Consider the following 16,047-nt stretch of genomic DNA (forward strand, 5'->3'; position numbering starts at 1 on the left):
CATGATAAGGGGGATCCCAGCTAATCCTCCTAGGTTGATGCCCGATCTTTCACAGCGAGAACACGGGGTAGCAAATCCTTCCAACAACGCGATGAACGCAGCTTGGAGAAGAGGGAACGAATCCAGCAAGCAACGGATCGATGAACGATACGCCTCAAACCTTGACCTTGATAATCCTTGATGAACACAAGAACCTTCGCAGCGGATATAATAGATAAACGGCAGCGCCATACCCCCGGAGGGATGATACACGTGAACACACGCAATGGGGTAAACTAAACTTGTCTAACCCTAAAACCCTAGCCGTTCCACCCTTATATGACGGGGTGGCCGACCAGCCCCTAGTGGGCCTCTCTACCTTGGTTTGGATAGGTCCAAACCAATACTAACTCGATCTATTAAAATCCCTAATTGGCCCAATATGACCATTACATAAACTAAGACAATTAAGCTGGTGGAGTCCTGAATCTGGACTCCACATAGGCCTCCATGCCCGTATCAAATGCATTTATGCGTTAATCGAATCATTCGTTTTCTTCTCCCAAACGTCGCCATAGGTCCAAAGCGGCCAACCGTCCCGCGCGGCCAAGCCAGCATCCTTCCCCGCCTGGCCGACACCGCCGACCCTTAGCAGTGTTGCACAAGGCGCTGACCTTCACTAGCGCAACCCATGACGCCAACCCTCGCCAGTCACCGGCATGACGTACCCTCGGCATTGCCGCGACACATTTACACAATTTTTTACGCAATTTACACATTGCATGATCAACCTCGAACGACCAAGTTTTGGTGACAGTGAATTCTGTAAAGAAGGGTACGGTGGAATGCAAAAACAATTGATGAGGTGAAATACAAGAGTTTTTCAAGCTAGTTCTGATTTTCTCTCCTCTCACTAACAGACCTAATGTTGTGTATAATGTTTACTTAATGTTTTTTGACTCGTGTGTGGTCGTTGTCGTTGTTCTCAATTTTCCTTTAATTAACCGAGTGTTGTATGTTTTTTGGTTTCGGTTTTCCTTGTAATCTGTATCTTTTGTTTCCCATTCTAATCAATAGATTTAGCAGCTCTCTTGCTAACACTTAAAAAGTGCCTGTGTTGTAATCGTCAGATCGACATTATATTGGCGATACGGGAAGATTTTTTTTTGAAACAAAAAGGTCGATAAGGGAAGATCTTGAAATAGCTACCAACATTTAGTTTTGAAATATCTTGCAGATTTTTATTGGAAACGGGTGATACAAATCATTTCGCCCGCAGAAAATAGAATAATTAGTACATGGCAAGCGTGGCACGTCCATTGGTTAAGACCGCCTGAAGTTTGCGGCGATGTGGTCCACGGTATGCTTATCCGTGAGGAGCGTTTTGGCGAGGAGATCGTCCGGGAGCGCCCCGGCAAAGAGCGCGTCGCCGAGGAGCACCAGGCCGGGGTTCTGGCTGCTGAGCGTTGCGTAGATGGCGGCGGGCGCGGTGCCGTTGTTGTAGAGGAAATGCACGAGGCCGTGCGGGACGGCGAAGACGTCGCCCTTGCGGAGCACCTTGGCGAAGAGCTTGTTGTCCGGGTAGGAGGAGAGGAAGCCGAAGTAGACGGAGCCCTCGAGCACGACGGCCGTCTCGGAGGCCCTGGGGTGGTAATGCGGCGGGAAGACGCCCCCCGGCGCGACGTCCACGCGGGCGTGCGACTGGCCCAGGGTGTTGAGGCCCGGGATGGGCACGGACAGCGCGGAGAACCCGTAGCGCTTGCTGGCCGTGCCGCCCAGCTTGTCGACGCCGGAGAAGAAGAAGTCGTCGGGTACCACGGCCGCCGGATCCTTGCACGACAGGCCATTCACGCGCACTGCAAGCATTAAAATGGAGATACGATCGTCAGGATCACGAGTTAAGTACGAAATAGAACAAGGATTGACACAAGCTAGCACGGCATTTCCTTGCCTTTGGATGTGGTGTCGGCGACGCAGAAGTCTTGGAGAGGGTTGGGGTCGAAGGCGTCTCCACGGCCGGAGCCGAGAGCGACGAGCGTGGCCACTAAGAGCAACATCGCAGCCATGGCGAGTCTTCCTGATCAGCAAATGTGCAAGGAGCAACGGCTGCAGGATTAGATATGATGCAAGGAAATTATTGAGTTTCCATCAGTGAGTAGGGGTGGTGTGAATGTACAGCGGGGACTTCTCCCTGGAAAGTTGACAATATGCAGATTTTATACTGTGTTTCAAGGCCAACGCAGACTCCTATTTTGGAAGTGTGTATGTGATATCTTTTATCAGATCGACGCGATATTGTCGTTGGTGATTTTGCGTGTTTGTGGTCTTCAATTTATAAGAGAGGATTGATACGAGGGCGTGAAGAAGGATCCGATCGAACTCATTAATTATTTTTCACGATTCCATGCCGAGTATCAAGTTTGCAGGCACTACTCCACGTTTTCCTCAATTGGCTAACATGACATTTCACCAACTTAGTAGCTAGGCTCTATGTTTGCTCACAAGAAAAAACTAGTGGGTCCATATGGGCTGGTCTCTTATCATTTGCTCAGTGGAGAAGTGTTACTTGTAGTAGGGTTGTTCTATTTCAAAGAGTATGATATTATCCATATGATCGCAAAGAAAGAAGTATATCATTATACTCCACTCAATGACTCATTGTGTTTGTTGTTCACTTCTAAGTTTCCTTATGCATTAATCCAGGCAGTGTGGCATTGGGAGATACGGACAGATAATGTGTTACGATTTTCACAACTGAATTTTCTTGTTTGACTCGGTCTATAGCTCATACAGTAGAAACTAATCGAGCAAAATCAAAATCACAATTGGGGGGGGGGGGGGGGGGGGATGGGTGTATGCTTTAGACCGACCTGCTCGGTGGCGAGCGAGGAGCCGCACACCCCCCGGCTGTTGTTGGGCTCGGCCCACGATCTCGAACAACTTTTTTACATTTTTAGACTTGAACAATTTTCAAATTGGAACAAATTTTAAACTAGAATTCTTTTCAAAATTTATTATTTTTCATATATGAACAATTTCCAAATTTTTACATTATTAAATTTGAACAACTTTTAAATTTAAACAATTTTTGAATTCGAACATTTTTAACAATTTCAAATTTGAAAAATATCATATTTAAACACTTTTCGTATTTGAACAATTTTTATACTTGAACAATTTTCGAATTTGAACAATTTTATACTTAAATAATTTTCGCATTTGAACAATTTTTATACTTGAACAATTTTCGAATTTGAATTTTTTTCGAATATTTGAGATAGAACATTTTACATTTAAAATATATTTAAATTTAATAAATTAAATCTCAAGAAAGAAAAAAGAAATAGAAAATAAAAAGGAAACAAAAAGAAAAAGAAACAAAAAAGAAAATAAAACAAAAAACAACACGTACTGGGCAGACCAGGCCGGCCCATACCGCATGCGGGGGGTGTGCGGCGCGCGGTAACCACTGACCTGGTCGGCATATATGATTTGCCTCTTCTAGCTCCCAACTCCTCTTCCTTCTTCCTCCGACGGCGCTGCCGCCTGGAGTGCGGACGCGGATGGAAGTTGGGTTCACTATGTGCATATTAGGTGGTCTAGGTATAGTTTGGAGTCTGCCCATGTGGCGTATGGCGCGATGCCGTCCTGGAGCTTCTTGGCGTTGGCGAGCAGCGCGGAGATGCGGCGGAAGCACCTCTTGTGCTGGCGTCCATGGAGGACGGTGGTAGAGAGTGGATCTGGCCGAAGCTCCCTCCCCCTTAATAAGCTCGCGAGTCTCCTTGGTCAAATCACATTTGCAGTTTTCTCCTCTTCCTTGTGCCATTGTGGTGATGGAGGAGAAGCAGTGGAGTTGCAGCTCTGTGCCTTGACTAGGGGAGGCGCCTCTCTGATCTGGAGTTGCTGTCATCGCTTCCGGTGCAGCAGGTTTGCTAAGAGCACATCACCAGCAGCTCCTTGTACGGAGATCTCCGTCCAGCTGCAGTATCTGGCCGAGAAGCGGCCGTCTGGAGCGTACGCATCTAATTGACGCCAGCTCTTTTCTTACCTTCTGACCGTCGCGCCAAGAAGGAGGCAGAGTATCTTTGGTGGGGCTTCTGCGACGACCTCCGACGAAGGCTGGAGCCGGCGGCGCGATGAGATGCACGATCCAAGAGGTGTAGTCCCCTGTTTCGTCGATCTTGGTTCCTGCCTGGAGATGCAAAGAGGAAGGACCACATTGCAGTCTAGTTCTATCTTCTGGGGTTCTTTCTGTAAACTATCTGGACATGGGTGTATTTTTTTTCTTATTTGGGTCCTACTGCTTGTTGTACAATGGATAAGCAGCTCCGGGTCCTTCGAGGCCCTTCTTCTGTTAAAAAAAACAATAGGATCCTAAATGTGTTCATTAAGAGAGAGTGGATGAGGTATTATGACCAAGAGAATTTGGAGTTCTTGAAACCTTGGCCGTCTTGATTGTCATGTTGAAGTTGCTATGCAAAACCCTCACGATGTGTTTTTCCGTGGATATTTTTCTGGGTTGTCTCATAGTCGTTACTGCCCCCAGAGTTGGGCCCTGCTCTAATGCACGACATTGCTGCCACCCATTTGTTGTTGTTGCCATACTTTAGGGAGGACCTGCTCCTTTCTCGCTACCGATCTTGAACCACGCCCGTATGAGGCCTCGGTCATGACATCTCCATCCCCAGTGGCTTGGTGTCTAAGGCCAATGTGGTCACTGTTAGGAATGGTGCCTTATAGGCTCCACTTTCCGACTCGTATCTTTAACTTTAAGTAGTCCATGTATCGACTATATCACTTGTAGCCGGATATGATCCGAATGTGGAATCTTGTGCTTAATTAATGTATGCAATGTTTATCCTTAGTTCTTTGAGCTTGTGTTGGACACACAATACCGACTAATGTACAAATTCAGCAAGACAACTAGGTTCCACCTGTCGTAGGGCATATAGATACTAAACCGACTTGCAATGGCAATGTCAAAGAGTTAGGCAAGCCGTACTGACCTAAAGATCAATTCAGCATGAGCAAATCATCATGTGTTTGACTTGAGCAATGGAATCCCTAGACATGAGATGATCACATGGTTTGGTTTGGTTGTGGACTAGCTGGCTTTGAGTCCGCCAAACATTTTCCGTAATTGGTAGTTATAAAGGTAGTACTTGGACCGACTCGGAAGCAAGTCGTGTGACATAGATGCACCAAGACGTAATTTTCTCCTCTGCCACGGAGAGATATTCTCTGGGTCCTCTCGTGTGATATGATTTGAAAGCATGGATGCGCAACTCGATTAAGTATTAATAGAGATTGTCCGACTAAAAATTGAGTCAAACATGGTCACATATCATGGATATGAGAAAAGAGAGTTAAGTTGGCACTGACATGGCGAGTCACTCGTCTAGGACTTACATCAATATTGTGAGGCAAAGGGACTCAGACAGTATGGCACATTGATAGGCAACTCGTAGGTATCTAGGAGTCGTTATGCTTTGCCAGAAGCCAATGTTGGCTAGCGGTCCTTGTGCAACTCCACTTTACGCACGACTTTGTTCAGAGCCAGTCTTGAGCGCATAGCATGACTTTGTCTGTACCTGGCTTACTAACAGCCTATGGGATCACACACTTAAGAGGACGAGATCACATAGAGAATATTCAACTAACATGGAACTTGTTCATGTTCGACCTAGACCAGACCATGATAGGCTAGTGGGTTGGACCAAGTAGGCTAGAATTTGGGTTTGGAATGCGGGGCACCTGAGTTTTCCTGTCACCCACTCCCTATATAAGGATAGTGGATTGGTGGAAGGAGTAGACAGACGACTAAGTGCCTTAGAAGGCAAGTTTTTCCCAGGCCTCCACCTACCCCTCCCTCACAGCTAAGATGCTAGCACTTCCTCGCTGCTACCACTCTTATTCGTGTGCGAGTCGACAGAGGCGCTGCAAGTGAGATGTTGGGCGGCGGGGTCATCGGAGAAGTAGCCGGCACCCGAGGCAAGGAAGATGGAGATAAATGTGGGGTCTTCTTCACTGCCCCAAGTAACGCGCTTCCTTGACCTTTTACATGCGCGTGTAGGGGTAAACAACTATGGCCTCTCTCCTCAACAGGTTCCAGGGCGGTGCCATGGCCCGTGCTCACGGGAGAAGTTTTCATGTCTGACACTAGTACCGACGTGGCCTAATAGTGGTATTAGAGCTCCGACTTCTTTTTATTTGTCCTAGTTTGTGCACATAAGATGTGTGGGAGACAGTTGATTGGATCAATCCTCCGATTTTGTGGTTGATTCTAGTGTGAATCGATTTTGATTTTGATTTGAAATCAATTGGGCTTGGGGTGAAATTCACATGAACAAACCGGGTTAAGCAAGGAGTTGGTCATATCTACTTTGTTCGAAAGTTGGTGCCTTTTTGGATTAGATCCGATCCATAAAGATAAATCCGTCTTTGTAGTCTCACTAATGTCCACGTATCCGCACCTGCAACCATCATGAGCAGGACAACAAATCTATAGAGTGGTGACGTGTTTTCACCTATAAGCCCGTAGACGTCTAACTTTATTTTGCAAGGCTTGGTGAGATGGTATATATGGCTTAAGTGCATGTTTTTTTTTCGAAACGGGGGAAATATCGCCCAGCTTCTACATCCAAAGGATGCACACGGATTTTTTTATTAGATTATTCACAACACCTTACAAGAGCAATAAAAAAAGATCAAACTCGAAGCCACCTCGCTAAACCTACAGAGGGATGAAGGGGGTGACAATTCACCTACTCACATCAACCAAAAATTAGATGCCTTCCCAGACCGCCCAATAGCAGATGAGAAGCACATCCAGTCATTGCCAAGGAGTTCCTTGCCCGTATCACTTGACGACTAGCGGTGATGCTAAAGCTCATTGGCCGACTTGGGATCCTAAATCACTACGACACCATCAGAGGAATGTTGGTGTGAGTGGAAGCATGTATGTCAAAGCGGTTAATTGCTAACTCCGTTATATATACATGTTGTAATTATTTTTGTATATTCTGTTGTAGATGTCACCAACTAGCTCTCTTTGATCTAGGCGTCCTAGCTTGAACCCTAGAGCTACTTGAACCAGATGGCGTGGACAGAGGGATGGAACAACATTGACTTTGACGTTGACGAGGCCGTTGAAAGAGCAAGGTCTATATCCCGTGTTTTCTATGTTTGATAACAACACTTGAATGTATTTAACCGTGTGTAAAGATTGTCTTTGATAGATTAGCAAGTGCACGGTGCCCTCGCTGAACACGTCATGATCGGAAGACTGAAGCGTAGCTTATAGATTTTCTGGTTTTGTGTGTGTGTCGCGAGGTGACATGGTTGGAGAGGAAAATAGGAAAAAGCAGTTTCTGCCTGACCGGTACTACCGGTACCAGGAGCGGTAGTACCGCTACCCTATTGGTACCGCTCCGCAGTACCGCTCTGGAAGATTGCATTGAAAAGTCCCACAGAGAGCCTTACGATACCTCTACGGTACCTTGAGCGGTAGTACCGCCTCGGTGCCGCTTAGGCACTGTAACGCAAGTTACGACACCACCGCTGTGGTACCGCTTAAGTACCGCGCGAGGGTCCAGGGACTCACAAAGGTCATTGCAGTACCTCAAGCAGTACCGCAAGCGGTACTACCACTGTGAGTCCATGTGGCTAAATCTGTGGGGGGATTTCGAATCCAGAGCGGTAGTACCGCTTGTGCGGAAACTGCACATAACGGTTGGATTGGAGGGGCCCTATAAAAATGCCCCTTATTCCCCAGCCCGATTTCAGCTCTTCTCTCTCTCTCTCCTCCATTGTTGCTGAGCTCAAACCTTGAGGAGGCCCCGATCTATAGTTCTACCAAGAGAGATTTCACCAATACTTGCTAGTCCTTAGTGGATCTTGGTGTTAGGGTTCCTATGGTGGGATCTTGGAGGAAGTGCTCATATGGAGGCTAGCTTGGAGTTGTGCTAGCCCCATAGGGTGTTGGGAGCCTCCTAGTGTTGTGGAGCTCGCCCCAACCTTGTGAAGGAACCACCGCCTCGACCAGTGCCTTAGTGGAGAAGGGGGAGCCCCTTTGTGGAGCTCTCTCGAGGAAGAAGGTGAGGCCTTCCTTCGTGGTGTGGACGTCTAGCCTCTTGTGTGAGGCTAGAACCTCCTCAACGCAGACGTACTCCCTTTTGTGAGAGGAACTGCGGGAAACAAACCTCGCCCCGTCTCCGCACCCTCCGGTTGTCCCGCTTCTTATCTTTACTATCATGTTTGGTTCCTTTGCTTGTTGCACTAGACTAGGATCATACTAGGATCACCTCTAACATCAAAGCTATCACCTTACTTTCGCATCACACTAAAATTGAAAAGGATAAAAATTGCATAGCGACCATTCACCCCCCCCCCCCCCCCCCCCCTTGTTTCAGCCGTCATGGCCACCCTCGCTTGGTGTCGGAGTCCAGCCATGTTAGTATATGGGTGCTCCTATTAGGATGAAGGCAACCATGACAACAAGGGTAAGCGTCGAGGAAGAAGAAGACACCATCAGAGAAAGACAGCAGGGGTGGCGCCCACTTTGTGGTTCTAGCCCTTTACGAGTTCATCGCCCACAACGAACATGGCAGAGAACTAGAGATAGTAGCTAGCTAGAGCTGGTTGCCGCTTCTGCTTTGTGCAGGTGTACACACATTGACACATCCATGCTCCCATTGCGACTTTGGTGTGTATCCATATATGGCTAATGTGTGAATATAGGCCACTCACCATGATTCACAAGTCAATGGCACAATCCGGCTAGTACATTGGGGTATATGATCAACATGTAACAAACAAGTGGTTCACATAAGGCAGCCCAAACCAGCAGCGAGCGCGTTCCTGGGTATTTCTAGTAGCAGTTTTAGTCACATGTTGCTAATTCAAGGAGGTTAGGACCAATATATAAGGGGGACTACATTCTCTTGTCTTCTAAATAGTAGTACTACATGAGGTACAGATAGGAGTAGTGCCTATGTTCGTGTGGATACTCAGAACGGCACGGCTAGCTTAGCAAGTAAAATCAATCTTTTAAAAAACAGGTTAAAGATAAATTTGTACTTGATAAGTGATTTATCTTTGTATGTATCCTAAAATACTCAATGCGATACTTAATCATTTGTTGATCTTTTGAAATCACGGTACATAAATCCAATCGTTGTGAACTCTCTATATTAAGCCACAAGATTTTTTACTACCAAGTTGGTATTGTGGTTTCTAAGAATGTGATGTCACGATTTATCTGAATTTAGATACCTGGTGCACAATTTGTATCGACTAAAAAAATAGTAGGAATCCCTAAAATAGCACATTCCCGAAGAGTTATATACTTTTTTTCCCGATCAAGGACGATGTATCTTTGCAAGCTAGATAATTTTCTCTTAAAGATAACCAACATCTCTTTTTGGGAGATGTTGAAATTTTCCTATTTTTTCTGCTCTTAAGTCTCTAGTTCTCGGCCAATTAGTTAATATATCACTGAACCACTTTTTATTAACATACTGACAACGAGCCCTGAATTTGTCTAAATTTGGATGTAAATTTAGATAAATCCACGCCATCATTTTCGGACGGAGATAGTAATAAAATAATAATATCAGAATGATATAATTTACTCATGGTCTCTACAACGACGTAATGTCAAGAGCTAGTCATGATGTTTGTTTTAGATCAGGCTAGCAACAATTAGAAAACAACCATCATTGGTAATACTCAGACTGTGAAAGAGATTCTCCAACAACAACGCTGGGAAAAGTAGAGCATACAAAAAATGAGATGTCTTAACAAAAGAATACAATTTTTTAAAAGAAAAGAATACACAGTATCTATAAGCTGACTAGTGCTAACACGCAATAATGTTCTCCAAAAGTAATCAGCTAACCTAGCTACAAAGAATCACTGGCCTTCCATAAAAAATTGACCAGTTTGTTATTTTGAATTCTTGATCTACTACGCGAACGCACGAAAAATGTTCACTGCAATCTGCTCCTCTTGAAGTCCGGGAGCTTGAGGGACACCGTGCGGGGCTGAAACCCGACGGAGGAGAGCCTTGGCGACAGTATCATCCCCGGGCTGGGGCGCGGCGAGGGGACGGGGTCCCTCTTCCTGGACGGCGAGCCGGCGAGTCTCGGCGAGAGGTTGACGTGCTCGAGGGCCCTGGACTGGAGGTCCTGCGGGTAGTCGCGCACGCACCGAATGCGTGGGCCTGTGCCCGTCGACCACCGGCACGTCAGGTGGTTCTTGCTCCCGTCGGCAGTTGCCGACGGGCTCTGCTCTGAAACATCGTTCAGTTCTTCTTCTTCTTCGGTGTCGGTGGCGTGCGAGTTCGCCGGGGTGGCAACGCTGTCCTCGGGTTCGCTCATGTCACCGTAGTCGGTGGTTCCGTGGTCTGTGTCGCCGGTGCGAACGTCTTCAGACTCCATCGCGGTGAGATCTTCAGCAACTGCAGCTGCAGTTGCAGCTGCTGCTTTGTTGTGCCGATTTTGTTCAGGCTCGGTGTCAAGTTTGCTCAGGTACTCGTCATCATTGTCGATTGCACCCTTCTGAAACAAATAGAGAGTTGACGTGTCATAACTCTGGTGACTTCTTGTAGCAGTAATTCTTATGAAGAACTATGTACTAGTGACATGGGCATGGTCTTCATTTTACCTTGACATCGGTGAGGTCGACGCCGTTCTCCTGAAGGTAGCGGACGAAGTCTCTGAAGTTCTCTTCCGTTGGAAGGTAGTGACCACTGTATGGCCATATTGCCTGAAGAAATAGGACAGCATCAGGCACAGTTATACCTGACAAAACTCGGTCATCCCCTAATGTTGCTTATTATGGTAGTATAAAAAACCAGATGCATTATTTTTCTCCATATGAACATACCTTTAAAATTCCGTCTTTGACCACTAATCTTCCAGCAGCCGTTATTGCTCCACCAGCTAGAAAACTAGAGTGTTGAAACGATCCTTTCTTCTTCTGCACATGGTCAAAGCAGACACGAAAACTTTAGAACCAGGGCAGAGAATTGTATAGACCGTTGAATAAACGCCATGTGTATCCACGTCCTATTGGTACTATAGATTTCAAGATAGTGAAAAGATTGTTTTTATCTACCTGGCCAACATAGAATGCTTTCGTGGTGCTGAGGACGAAAATCCACTTGGAGTCATCTGAACTGTGCACAAGAACCCCAGTTTGTTTGACGACAAGTTTACCACTCTTCACAACAACTTCATACTGCTGCCTTTCTTGCTGTAATTCAGAACAAGAAATACATAAGTAATGATCAGATGATATTTTGAATCTAAACTTTCTGAGAACTTTTTTTCATGTGAGAGTTGAAGAAACATACTGGCCCAAGGTACTTGATGCACTGGTTCTGAAGTTTACTCCTGGGGCACTTCTCAAGATTTATTTCTTTGCCCTCCCCAACGTCTAACCTGTTGATTATGTTAGATAATAACACATCATTAGTTCTAGGTTTTTAAATTGCCATTAATTTAAAGCCTATAAAATAGGTATAATAAGGTCAATTCTACATACCAATAGAAAAATGGTTCTGTACTCTCACTCATGGACCATACATCATAATAGATATGCAAATTGTGCCCATATCGATGCCTCGGATCAATCTGTCCAAACGTATACAGGCAACATTAGTAAACAATATGCAACAATCTCAGTAGACAGTAGGACGCTAGTACATACTAAGCTTAGTTTAGTGCCAAAATTAAGTAGCATGTGACTTACAGCTTCGAGCCAGTGCTGCAATGCCAGCTTCTGAGCTTTCCCGTTCTTCGATAACCCCTTGCCAACCTAAACCACCAAACAATGGCGTCATACAGCTGCGATTTCAATGAAAAGACAAGGCATCACGAGCCCAATTTGACAAAATGACAAATGTTAGTCACCTTAGCAGCCCTTGTCCTTGCCCTCGCCCACCGTGACGCTGCGGTTTCGGGCTTTTCGCCGTTGAAGAATGATATCGAGCTGTGCTTGAGTGATGCAAAGTCCAGTGCTTTCCACCTGAAATTAGTCAAAACTTAGTTTCTGAATCTGTCAACACTAAGGTTAGCTTACTGTTCCAATGCTCGACAACTGAAGAAACTGACACATACCATAGCTCTTCTACGACGACCGCGCAATCAGCGAGGTTTCGCCTGGTCCTGTAACTCTTGTAAACTTTCTGAACCTTCACAGCTGCGGCATCAAGTTCACACTTGGGACTGGATGAAACTTTGGGGGTCGATGCCATGGAAAGATCAGAATTTCTCCGGTCATTGACAATGCTTATCGCAGCCGGCATGCTCTTAAGCTCCACTGGACATGTGGCGTTCTGTCCTCTTTGCCATTCTTTGAAGCTCAGTGAGTGCATCAGCCTGCCCTTGGAGATTGCTTTCGTTTTGATGTTCTTCTCTTTTTCATCCCTAGGAGAAGAGATTTTGTTCACCATGTTGATTCCGTCTATCCCTGGGTTGGAGATCTCTGTACCAAGTAGTTCAGACCATGCGCGATGATACAATCCCATAAACTGAACCTCTGCTGAAAATTTCAGACATGCGAAGTCAGTTTCAGCTGAAACGGTGAAAACCTTCAAGACAATTCTGCTCCTGAGACATGGTCAGTACTCAGACAGAAGAGCAAAAACCAACTTAAACCAGCCGGCAAATATGACCATAGACCAACACGTTGAACGATTCTACAACTGCCACCACGTCAGCTTGAAAAAGATGAATGCAACAAAGCAGCCAATCCTCTTAAACAAATATAAGACAACCCCAAAACGGTACGAACTAACAACAGATGGAAATTGCCTGCAGGCAGATATCATCAGAAGTTCTGTGTTTAGAACTGCATAAACCTAGAACAAAGTAAAACGAGCTGCATAAGCATCATATCAGACGCTAAGAAACAACCGAATGTCACAAGAGCCTGAAATCTTAGATAAGGGAGTAAATAACTCTGCCATAGCACCTCATGGAACATGGACCGATTCCAAACCCCCGCAAGAACACAACCCAAGAACAAGACTCGATCAAATTCCAAGCAATCTAATCAAGAACTCCATGCTCCTCCTCACCTGCTGATGTGGCGGCGGCAATCCAGGCTAGAACTGGATACTTCTGTCAAGGAGGGGTGGGAAGCGCTGAAGGAGGTCTCGAGAGTCGAGAGCAGAGCGAAATCTTTGGAATTGGGTTCGAATGTGAGAGACGGCTATGGTCACTGCTCCCTCTTTTATATGTACTAGAATCTTGGAGTTGGACTGCCCCCCAGAGACGTGGAAAAAATGGAAGGGGAATTTTGCTGCCCAAGAAACCCAAGACTCGCAGGTCACTGCACACGCAGCTGCTGAGCTGCAGCTTTCAACCCCGCCGCGCTGAATGTTCTTTCAGATTACACCTCGTCAAAGGTTTCTTTTCTGAACAGGTCCTGCTTGGTCCCGAAGGCTCTCAATTCCCCAGAGCTAAAATTAAGGCCAACTAGTTGCGGAATATTCACACTCATTAAGGGAAACGCTCATTTGCAATTAGTGGTGCCGCATCCCATTATCGGATGTCACACTTTCAAGTTTTTAAAAGTTCCAAACAAAGATCGGAGACATATATTATGTTGTGTACTATGCATCTATAAAGTTTCATTAATTTTTTTGAAGATATCTGGCCTGCACAAAAAAGACAAATGATATGTGAATAGTTATAGAATACTATTGACTTTGGTTTTTTCTTTTTTCTACAGGTCACATATGATCATTTTTTGGAACTAAATTTTATATGTCCACAAGATACAACATAACCCATGTCCACGATTTTATTTCACAATTTTTGAAAATTCGAAAGTGCAACATCTGATAATGCGGTGCGGGCGTAACTAGTTGTGGAATATTCGCACTCCAAAATTAAGTCTGATTTGCAATGTTGCCTTGTAGCTTTAGGCTCCTTTTATTTATATAGGACAGGAAAAACATAGGAATACGAAAAGTATAGGGTTGAGATGTCATGTCCATTTGAATATTATGAAAAGATGAAGTGCATTTGATTGTAGGAATTTTTTTTCATGAGATATAACTTAATGGTTTTTCCTATAGGATTTACGCTACAAGTTTTTTATAGAATTAGTTCCTATAGGATGTGTTATTATGAAGCAATCAATTTATATAAGAAGATTTCACCTAGGATCCAAATCCTACACCATTTCTTGACAAATCCTCTGAATCAAATGAGCCTTTATTGGCCACATTAGCACTCAAGTCACTGGTAGTTTCTGCCATCTGCCTAGTGAACAATACTCCCTCCATTCCCATGATTTTTTTTTATCATGTTTTCAATTCAAATTTGGGAGTGGAGTTTTGGCTCTTGGGTGAATATGCTCTCTTTGTTTTAAAATGCATTTTTGATACATATTGAAATATCAAAAAAAATCGAACTGAAAATTTATGTGTACGCCTTCACATGCTACGTGCGCACAAAACCTTTCCATGAAAAATCAACTTGTCTTTTGGACTATCCAAAGATAAAATTTGATGGTAAAAATAAGGCTTCTTGTGAGACATGTTTTGTCTTTCTTACATCGATTATAAAAAATATTGGTTTTTTTGAAACTGTACGAACACACGTAGATTATCGAGATGTACTTCCTCGATTCTATATTAGTTATAGTTAAATTTAGATTTATCGATACACGTACATCCGACTCTGCGAGAAGAACAGAAAGAGTAGAACCTATAAGGTGCAACCATGTGAGGAGAAATGAAGCTGCCTTCTCCGTCAGGCTTTTACGCGATAGCGCCAGATGGTGGGGATGCATCATCCACGGTGGCACCTGATCCGAGACCGTGCATGTATGATGTATCCTGACCAGACCAGGCCAACATGACTGGAAGCGTTCAAAGCCAGCATAGTCGGAGCGGTACGCGTTCGTGCACCGGCACCAACTAGGACTCCCACGTACGGACTCAGATCGATCAGACGTGCGAACAGATGGGGAATGGGGCGGGCGGGCTAGGTAGTGGTTGGAGGTGCTATAAGTGAAAGCAGCCGACGAACAGGTCGCGGCGTTGGACCGACGCAGTCAAGCCAATTTGATCCGCGACCTGCACGGATAATCCTCATACATATAAGTCGCCCCACACATGTCCACTAATTAATTCTATTTTTGTAGATCTTGAATCGAAGCAAGAATGCTTCATATGGATCATGAGGAATTTCTGTTCTAGTGAACTTTCGCTGCAGATACTCATACAGACTAAATGCTTCCTCGAAACATTTTTATGGATCAGAGGGAGTAATATAGAACTAGCATGGGTGACATCACGCAACTAGGTTTATAAACATTGTTATATTTGCCGTTGGTCATGATTACAAATACCCAAGTGTGAAATAACATATGAAATCCTTTTAAAAAAGCCATGATGGATTAGTTGATGCTAATTTGTTCTTGTACAAGTTAAATATTTAAATATATTAACAATAACCATTGTTATAAAAGTTTGTTTCTGGCATTTTTTCGGTTTCACACAAAAAAGAGGAGAAACATGTTATGATTTTTGAAAATATATTGCATTTGCTATCTTGTCCTTCGAGAAGCAACACCTCCTTTTGATGCTTAAAAATGTAAATACATTAATAAATCATTTAGCGAATTTCGAACCAATAACTAAAACAGGATGGTCCATATCTTTCATTGTCTTCCTCTGCCTGCATCGTCATCTTTAACTGATTAGTGCAATAGCATGCCCCTGAATTTAATTGTCTAATTTCCTTGGTCGTATCCCATCTGATATAATGTATCCAATGATGCATGCCAATAAAAGAATTGCATAAGCATGCTATCTCCATCATTCATATCATATATTTGTTCATTTCATTTCCAATTGAGTTTCTCTGGAACCAGTGGATTTTTTTTTCGTTTAACGTAATATATTAACATTTTGTATCCACCAAATATGAGTTCTTTTCAACATTGATGTATCCAAACATTTTAGGGAGGCATGGTTATTTATACATTATCTCTACATTTACGATATCTATTCCAATGTGACAGTTGTTTGGACATTCTGATTAGACT

The 16,047-nt window shown here is 44.4% G+C and overlaps 2 protein-coding genes across 2 annotated transcripts; both read right to left on the reverse strand.

The window, feature by feature from the left end:
• Positions 1 to 1,194: 1,194 nt before the first annotated feature.
• On the reverse strand, positions 1,195 to 2,276 carry LOC127342491 (germin-like protein 5-1). Its single transcript, XM_051368479.2, has 3 exons — positions 2,156 to 2,276; positions 1,931 to 2,056; positions 1,195 to 1,835 (listed from the first exon to the last, which is right to left on the reverse strand). The coding sequence occupies exons 2-3, from the start codon at positions 2,043 to 2,045 to the stop codon at positions 1,303 to 1,305; spliced, it is 648 nt and encodes a 215-aa protein (XP_051224439.1). The 5' UTR covers positions 2,046 to 2,056; positions 2,156 to 2,276; the 3' UTR covers positions 1,195 to 1,302.
• A 7,300-nt stretch (positions 2,277 to 9,576) lies between these two features.
• On the reverse strand, positions 9,577 to 13,291 carry LOC127295552 (IQ domain-containing protein IQM1). The gene is made up of 10 exons (XM_051325521.2): positions 13,064 to 13,291; positions 12,102 to 12,525; positions 11,895 to 12,009; positions 11,734 to 11,799; positions 11,527 to 11,615; positions 11,336 to 11,423; positions 11,098 to 11,235; positions 10,867 to 10,959; positions 10,645 to 10,746; positions 9,577 to 10,538 (listed from the first exon to the last, which is right to left on the reverse strand). The coding sequence occupies exons 2-10, from the start codon at positions 12,509 to 12,511 to the stop codon at positions 9,969 to 9,971; spliced, it is 1,671 nt and encodes a 556-aa protein (XP_051181481.1). The 5' UTR covers positions 12,512 to 12,525; positions 13,064 to 13,291; the 3' UTR covers positions 9,577 to 9,968.
• Between the last annotated feature and the right edge of the window lie 2,756 nt (positions 13,292 to 16,047).

This window comes from Lolium perenne, chromosome 1, assembly GCF_019359855.2.
Source record: "Lolium perenne isolate Kyuss_39 chromosome 1, Kyuss_2.0, whole genome shotgun sequence".
In the NCBI taxonomy this organism is placed as follows: domain Eukaryota; kingdom Viridiplantae; phylum Streptophyta; class Magnoliopsida; order Poales; family Poaceae; genus Lolium; species Lolium perenne.